The following is a 9,288-nucleotide window of genomic DNA, read 5'->3' as shown; positions in this document are numbered from 1 at the left end:
TTATTGCTAACAATGTACCATATCAGGTCGACCTCCACGCGGTTCCCCCTGGAAACCATCGTGATAAATTCCCGGTGAATTTGTCAAGTTGGGCTAACTGATCTGACTTCATGTTCATCTTATCATCCTCCACTGGTGCTCCGCCAGCGTAAACCGTTAGCACAGGCGGGTGCACCATTCCATTTTTATCCACTAAAAAAAATCTACTATGAAGTAGGCATTAAAGGATATGGATAAATTCCACCCCCAAGGGGATAAATTAACGCGAGTGAAGCCGCGGGCAATAGCTAGTGTTATTATTAAGGGAATAAAAATTTGTGTTTACACAATGAAAATCAATAATACAACAGTGAGTAATGTACAGTTATTCATAGATAAACTGTGTTACAGTTTATCTATGTAGATAAGATTAGCAACAAATACTGAGATATAAAACTGAACATTATTCCTACTCACTCAGTGTTCAGACAAAGTTAAAACGTGTGCATAATGAGCCAATATCCGCCACCGCCGCCCGGGCCGCATCCACCCCCGTACTACCCTCCGCCGCATTACCCGCCGCCGCCGCATCCCCCACATTTCCCGCACCCCCCGCCACCTGGCTACCAACCGCCGCAAATCAACATCAACTACCCTTACTACGTGCCTGGTACCGTGATGATGCCAGTCCAAACCCAACCACCAAATCCACCGGAACCCAACCAGTCTACCTACATAACCAACTATATCTACCAAGGAGAGGGATCCAACCTGCCAGCGTTACCAGAACCCGTACAAGTTGTTGAAACTTCTGGAGATTTCGACTGGATACCGTCAACTGCGACGACTGCGAACATGCTCACAGGAAGGGCTGTGGTAGGCGGTCACGAAGGTTGGGATGGGAGCCCTCTATGGGTGATCAGAGCTTGGCACAGCGGAGATCTAATTCCTGGGAAGTTCTCCGTGCGTCACAACACAGCATCGATCATGTACGACAGCAAAGAGATACCAGTTCAAAATATAGAAGTTCTATGCGCGAAGCCGCATAATTTAAGATGGGTTCCTGCATCCCAAGGTTCGATACCTCCTGGTGCTATCAGCGGCGGCAGAACAGCAACTGGGGAGACCCTGTACGTCGGCAGAGCGAGGTACCAGCTCTCTGTAACTCCAGGGAAGGTGCATCCTAGCCACGGTTCGTGTTACATCGGATTTGCTGGCGCCGAAGTTGCAGTTAAGATGTATGATGTATTATGCCGAATTAGTTAGTGATTTTGTTATCTAATAAGGGACAAATGTGTGATCATTCTCCTAGAAAATCAAAGAAGAAATGTGATTTTGATATGTGTGAGTGTTTATATAAGCCAATCACAAAATAGTGAGACCATTTGAATATACGTGTATGTAATATTGTAAATGTATATGAAATTGTGACAATTTGTTAATAAAATTATTATTGAAATAGAAATAATCTTTATTTAAATAAACTTAATATAAGCACTTTTGAATAGTCAAGTTTTTTTATTCTACCGCTTATTCGGAATGCAGATTCATCACAAGAAGAATAAGCAAGAAACTTGTGTGTTGCTCTTTTAAATAAATATTGATTTACTTATATTTAATTAACAACAAGGATTAGGCATGCGTCAATCAACATAGAAACCGCTACGCGCTGAATCTTTGTTCAATCAGATAACATTGTCAGCGCTATGAATTTTAAGTTAGATATTTTCTACAAAAACATTATTATCATTTAGAAATTCTTCAATTTTATAATAAGCTTTTTTACAAAGAAAATATTTTATGACACATTTGATTTTTTTTCTGGCAAATTGACTACAGACTGGGAGTTTGTTGTAAAACCTTACGCAATTTTCATAAAACGAATTACTGACTTTCGTCAAACGGCACTTAGGTAAAACTAGTTTGTAAGTACATAGCTGTTTCTTTTGTTAGATAAAGTTTATTTAGGTATTGTTAACAGATATGATAGCGTGTTATCGTAGTATTTATCAACTTATCATATAAGATATGATACATATTGTCCTTATGCATTCTTGGGCATGATTAGTCTATGCTACGATTGTAATAAATTCCATATTATATACTGCTTATGAACGTCAAATTTTTTACATTATATGTATTTTAAATTTTTTCTACCGTCCAGTTCAGTATATATATCCAATTGAGAAGAACTGGCAAGAAACTCAATTGAATTACTTTTTTTTTAAAAAGCCTCTTTATTTGCAATGTATATTTATATAGGTGTCTATGTCTAACATTAAATGAAAATCCCGTGCATGAACAACTATTGCCATGCACGCTCGTCATTAAGTATTTTAGTGATAAAAGTAAATATGATTTAACAGAGATTTGAATTTATTTAAGTAATTCCAGTATATCCTTTGGTATGTTATTGTAAATTTTTATACCTATTCCCATAAAAGACCTATTGACTTTTCTAAACGATACTTGGGGACAGCAAGTTTGTCTTTTCTAGTATTAATATTATGAATATTGCGGTTTTTTGGAAATAGGTCAAGATTTTCATTTATGAGTGGAAGTTATTTTTGTTTTAACAATGAAATTACAAACAAGAAGGCTGTCTTGTAGAATGTTTTTATAATAATAACAGTGGACAACTAAGACAGCGCCATCTAGTCCCAATCTAAGCCTATGTTATCGATACTAGATAACTGATATAAACATATATATATAGATACCCAAACTGTTGATCATTCTTGTAGTATTTATCAACCCCATTATCATATAATATCATGATACACGGTTCCTCCCGGATCATGATAAATTCCTGGTGAATTTGTCACGATCTTGGGACCATGATTATGCTCATCTTATCATCCTCCACGATTGTAATAAATTCCAGGCGGGTATTAACTGGTGTTGCGGGTGCTCATGAATCACTTACATCAATTTTTTCCATTATATTATCATCCATAACAGAAAACGGTCATACTCACGAATAAAAATGTTAGTATCGTGCGAGGAATCGAACCCGCAACCATCGGAAATGAGACAGTGTATTTAACCGCTACACCACCGAGGCCGTCAATTTTACTTTAATATAAATATTTATAATTAAAAAATGAGTTATTATTAATAAAAAAAATAAGATAAAATAACTGTACCTATACATATATATTGTTAAATATATCTACACCTCTGAACATGTCTAGACTTGAATAAGCAGAGTAATATCATTGCAATTCTCTTCATGATTGCAAGATACATTTAATAAACTCTAAACTCAGTTAGGTACCAACTTAACATCTTATTATCAAGCAATAAGGTCGACAATCGTATGGCACGTTCAATTCCTTAATGCGTGGAATGAGAGTCAATTGGGAAGGTGATCTCATGTTAATGTCATATGTGAAGTGACCACACATCGCTCATTGGGCAGGACAGTCTCACTATCAGGGTGTCTATCATATTGATTTTGGATTTAAGTATTTTTATCAATTACTAGATGTGCCTGCGACTTCGCTCGGGTGAAATAGAAGATGAATGACGAAATTTTTTTTATAATCTTTGAGTGTCATATATATATTTAATCAACAGTCTAAAATTAAATTTCAAGTTTCTAGATTTAGAATTGACGATGCCTCTATACACCCTTTTATCTCCCCCTATAAACCCCTTACAACCCTTTTTTCGTGTTAGAAAGTAGTCTATGTCCTTTCTTAGGGTCTTGAGTATTCGTGTACTAAAATTCATTTAAATCGGTTCAGTAGTTTTGGCGTGAAAATTTGATAAACCGACAACCCTCCACCAACCCATGGACATCCCAACCTCTCGGTTATACTGGCGGGATCTACGGGGACCTACGCATTCTCTTGACCCCTACACATTATTTCAACTCCTGTCCCTTCTTACGCACTCTCCTCGTTCTGGGGCAGAACGAAACGGCTTCGGTGCCGGGCAGTACTCTTTCTCCTATATCTCCTACTCTTTCTATATATATATATATATATGTGTGTGTGTGTTCATACATGTATACATACTGCAAAGTTAATATAATGTAGGTATGCTAATGTTGTCGTGGAGATCTTTGGGGGAGGCCTATGTCCAGTAGTGGACGTCTTCCGGGCTGCGATGATGATGATGATGCTAATGTTGACTATTTTGCTAAATAAATATATATTATTACTGGCTGTCCCGGCAAACGTTGTTTTGCTATATAAATTAATAACGCTATAAAAAAATAGGGTTTGCTGATAGAAGGGTGAAAATTTAGGATTGTAGTATGTATTTTGTAATGACACAATAAAAAAACATAAATAAAAATTTTGCCCAAAAAATAAAAAAAATAATGATAGTGGTGGACAACCCTTATCACTTAGGGGTATGAAAAATAGATAGCAGCCGATTCTCAGAACTACTGAATATGCATATAAAATTTCATAAAAATCGATCAAGCCGTTTGGGAGGAGTATGGTAACTAACATTGTGACACGAGAATTTTATATATATGATTATTATTATTATATTGTGTCGACCCCAAATAATGGGATAAAGGCAAGGCAATGAACTAACTAGGCAAAGTTATTTAGAAGTTGCGATAGATGACGTAGTGTGAATTGTCATATATTTTTTTTATTCCACCAGAGTCCCACTTTGAAATACAAAATGAATGGTCATAATAGTCATCTGTGACGAATGTAAAGGTGGTCACTGATGGTAGTAAAATGACCTGTTAGACAGCAATTATTGATGAGAAAAAATTGTGACCCTGCTGGCGCTATCGAGCTGTTAATGAGAGTGTGGTTTGGAACTTTGGAATGAATTAAAAGTTAAGCTGAGTTTGCTGAATTTAAATTTATTTCTATAAAATAAAAGTAGCCTAAGTTACTCAGAAAAAGTCCCGTCAAAATAGGTCCAGCCATTTCAGAGATTAGCCGGAACAAACAGACAGACAACCAAAAAATGTTATTTTGGAGTATGTACCATATTTATATTCATATGCATGTAGTAAAAAACGGGTATTTCAATATTACGAACAGACACTCCAATTTTATTAATATGTATAGACTAGCTATACACGTGACTTCGTCTGCGTGGAATTTAACTATTTTTTTTTAATAAAAGTAGCTTAAGTTACTCCTTAATACATTAACTACCTACCAAAAAAAGTCCCGTCAAAATAGGTTCAGCCATTTCAGAGATTAGCCGGAACAAACAGACAGACAACCAAAAAATGTTATTTTGGAGTATGTACCATATTTATATTCATATGCATGTAGTAAAAACGATAATTTCAATATTACGAACAGACACTCCAATTTTATTCATATGTATAGACAACGGCGGATCCAGGGGGGGGTCATGACCCCCATGACCCCCCCTGAGCCCAAGACTTAGGTGGACCACTAATTGAACATAATGATTTTATTTATATATTTTGTTACCATACAGATTTTATATAACTACATACCTTCAATATTTAATTAATTATATTTAAACAGTGCTTCTCTGGATGTCTTCAAGAGAAGATGGCGATATGTACGTGTATATGTACAAGTTATTAAGTGTTAAGTTTTGAAGTGTACAATGTAGAATAAATATTTTTAAGTACATTAATAAAATACCTACTTTTTACTTGTATCTATTGTTATCAAAATTAAATAATAATAATAATAATCTCAGGACAATTCACACAGCGCCATCTAGACCCATGTTAAGCGAGCTAAAGCTTGTGTTATGGGTACTAGATAACTGATACAAATACATAGATATATTTTTTTCCTAAATACATACATAATATGCATAGAAAACACACAGACCGACACAAACAATCATATTCATGAATACAAACGTTTGTGCCGTGCGAGGAATCGAACCCGCGACCATCGGACGTAAAGCGGTGTGCTAGACCGCTATACCACCGAGGTTATAAGAAATTATAAGTTCTTGACTTGACTACGACTGTGTGACCCCTCCTGGGCCAAAGCTGGAGCCACCCTTGTGTATAGATTAAATGATATAATTACGTTTAGACACACAAAAGACACGTACAAACTGACAAATATCATTTATAAAACCGTTGGAAAATCCACATCCACTCAAACGAAATAATCCCACACAGTTATTTGAAAACAATCACGGTACATGCATAAATTTAACACGAAATCATGTAAATAGAATAGAATAGAAAATAATATATTCAAATAAACTTAATTTAAGCACTTTTGAATAGTCATAACAATTTGTTTTTTATCTACCGCTCGTTCGGAAAGCTGTCTCATCACAAGAAGAACGAGCAAGAAACTTGTGTGTTGCTCTTTTAAATAATTTTATTCTTACTTACAATTTAAGTTTAAGTGTGCGAATACAAACTACCAATTAGCACTAATTCAATTAAATAATCAAATAGAAATAATATTTAATACACAACAACTGGTTAAACAATTAATAAGAGGAAATCAGTCATAGTGATAAGAGCAGACCAGTCCCTACAAGCAGCACTCGTTCACGAATATGACGGATGAGCCAGTCACTGCGCTCGACAATATTTTAGGGCGCCCAATGACCCGGCCCACCACGCCGCCACAAGTCTGGACATTTTAGTGAGCATGACTACTCAAAAACATAGACTACGTCATAGCTCAGTGGCAAAACAGCAACACACAAGTTTCGTGCTCTTTTAAATGAATTGATTTACTTATTGATTGTCGCATGCAATTATATGCAAATAAGTAAATTAATATTTATTTAAAAGAGCAAGAAACTTGTGTGTTGCTATTTTGCTACTTGCTACGCACTTAATCTCTGTTCATACAGATAACATTGTCAGCGCTATGAATTTTAAGTTAGATATTTTCTACAAAAACATTATTATCATTTATAAATTCTTCAATTTTATATTAAGCTTTTTTACAAAGAAAATATTAACACATTTGAATATTTTTCTGGCAAATTGAGTACAGAGACTTTATTATAGAAAGGTATGTATATATAAGTACATAATAGTGTTATGAGGTATACGTAACGGAATGGTTATGCTTCTAATATTGTGTGAGCCTCATAGTCCAAGAGCCCACGACTGCCAGACATACGTCATTTTAGTAAACGTGAAAGTTCTTGTATGTGTGTCCCCAACACAGGTAAGAACGATCCCCAAACATGAAACCTGGATCGTGGTTCCTTTGGCAGGTACCAGGTAACAAAGGTGTAAAAAAAATCATATCAAATTCGTTATTTTAAGAAACTCCATATTTTCATATATTGTTCGTAGCATTATTATAACTTGCGCTGCTCATTGCCAGACACTTAGTGTGGTCCCAACCCCCGCCGGACCCCCCTAAACTATACTATTTTAGAAATAAATTTACGTCATTTTAATAAAGCTGAAATTTATATATATTATTGAGAGTTCTCTCAAACTGAGCAAGAGCAAGTTATAATACTGTTACGAGCAATATGTGAAAAAATGGAGCATCTTAAAATAACGAATTTGATATGAAATTGTATACACCGTTGTTACCCAATATACGGTTTCAATGAGTCTGGTATGATAAGGAACCAAGAAAACTGTCTGGCAATTTAGGAAACTTAGTTTAATAGTTCTCTCAATAATATATATAAATTTCAGCTTTATTAAAATGACGTAAGTTTATTTATAAAATAGTATAGTTTAGGGGCGTCCGGCGGGGGATTCGAACCATATTAAGTGTCTGGCAATGAGCAGCGCAAGTTATAATAATGCTACGAACAATATATGAAAATATGGAGTTTCTTAAAATAACGAATTTGATATGATTTTTTTTACACCTTTGTTACCTAGTACCTGCCAAAGGAACCACGATCCAGGTTTCATGTTTGGGGATCATTCTTACCTGTGTTGGGGACACGCATACAAGAACTTTCACGTTTACTAAAATGACGTATGTCTGGCCGTCGTGGGCTCTTGCTCTATCAGCTGGCCGGACAATGGGACATGTCCACAGCCGTTCGTCATCCAATGAAGCTAATTACCCGCTCAATTTACTGCAATATGGACAACACAACTCACTCGTTAGCAGATCAGATCACTCCTACAGTTCACTTCGAGATATATACGAGTATCTGTAATAGAACGAGATAACATTATATTAAGTGCAGTGTGTGAAAGTGAGACAAGTTATATTTTGGTGATTATTTGTGGTATTTTTTTATATATAGTAATACTAGCTACTCGCCCCGGCTTCGGATGTACATGTATTATATATATAATATATAAACCTTCCTCTTGAATCACTCTATCTATTAAAAAAACCGCTTCAAAATCCGTTGCGTAGTTTTAAAGATTTAAGCATACATAGCGAAGGACAGACAGTGACAGCGACTTTATTTTATACTAGCTTTTTCTCATCTCCCCTCTTAAGGAGTGGAGATGACAACTTACCCCCGGCAGAAGCACAGACGGCCGGTATTCAGAGCCCCAGGGAGAGAAACCGGCGTACAATGCGGGCAGAATCTAAGAGCACCGCTTTTTGCATCTTTCCCGGGACAGACAGCGACAGCGACTTTGTTTTATACTATGTAATGTTTAGAAAGCTTGTTTGTTTGAGCGCCCTAATCTCAGGAACTACTGGTTCGAATTGTAAAATTCTTTTTGTGTTGGATAGTCCATTTGTTGATAAGTCTTTAAGCTATATAACATTACGCTACGACCAATAGGAGCGGAGCTGCAATGTTAATAAAGGAACTGCATCTTATCACTACGACTGATTTAATCTTATTGCATATTTATATTTGACCCAAAAATTAGTGCTTGTTGGTAGTTTGTATTCACACGTTTCTACTTGTAAATGTAAACTTACAAGGATTATTTAAAAGAGCAACACACAAGTTTCTTGCTCGTTCTTCTTGATGAGACAGCTTTCCGAACGAGTGGTAGATAAAAAACAAATTGTTATGACTATTCAAAAGTGCTTAAATTAAGTTTATTTGAATAAATGATTTTCTATTCTATTCTATTCTAATATTGCAAAAGGTGAGGAAATGAAACGCAGACAATGTTGCTCGGGTCATTTTCATTTAACGACCTCGGTGATCTAGCGATTTACCACACCGCCTTACTACCTATGGTCGCGGGTTCGATTCCTCGCACGGTACAAACATTTGTATTCATGAGTAAGATTGTTTGTATCGGTTTGGGTGTTTTCTATGTACAATATGTATGTATTTATTTAAAAGTTATCTAGCACCCATAAGCTTTAGCTAGCTTAACTTGGGTCTAGATGGCGTTGTGTGAATTGTCCTGAGATCATTATTATTATTATTTAAGTGTGGAGGCTTTCTGTATTTTAC

The 9,288-nt window shown here is 35.7% G+C and overlaps 1 protein-coding gene across 1 annotated transcript; it reads left to right on the top strand.

Annotated features, from left to right (window-relative positions):
• The first annotated feature begins 460 nt into the window (after window positions 1-460).
• On the top strand, window positions 461-1,443 carry LOC131855701 (uncharacterized). The gene has a single exon (XM_059207001.1). The coding sequence runs from the start codon at window positions 490-492 to the stop codon at window positions 1,243-1,245; it is 756 nt and encodes a 251-aa protein (XP_059062984.1). The 5' UTR covers window positions 461-489; the 3' UTR covers window positions 1,246-1,443.
• The last annotated feature ends 7,845 nt before the right edge of the window (window positions 1,444-9,288 follow it).

This window comes from Achroia grisella, unplaced genomic scaffold (assembly GCF_030625045.1).
Source record: "Achroia grisella isolate CSIRO2021 unplaced genomic scaffold, CSIRO_AGI_Agris_v1 utg1462, whole genome shotgun sequence".
Taxonomy (NCBI): domain Eukaryota; kingdom Metazoa; phylum Arthropoda; class Insecta; order Lepidoptera; family Pyralidae; genus Achroia; species Achroia grisella.
Note: the sequence above shows the minus strand (reverse complement) of the source record. Positions and strands in the feature narration are given on the sequence as shown.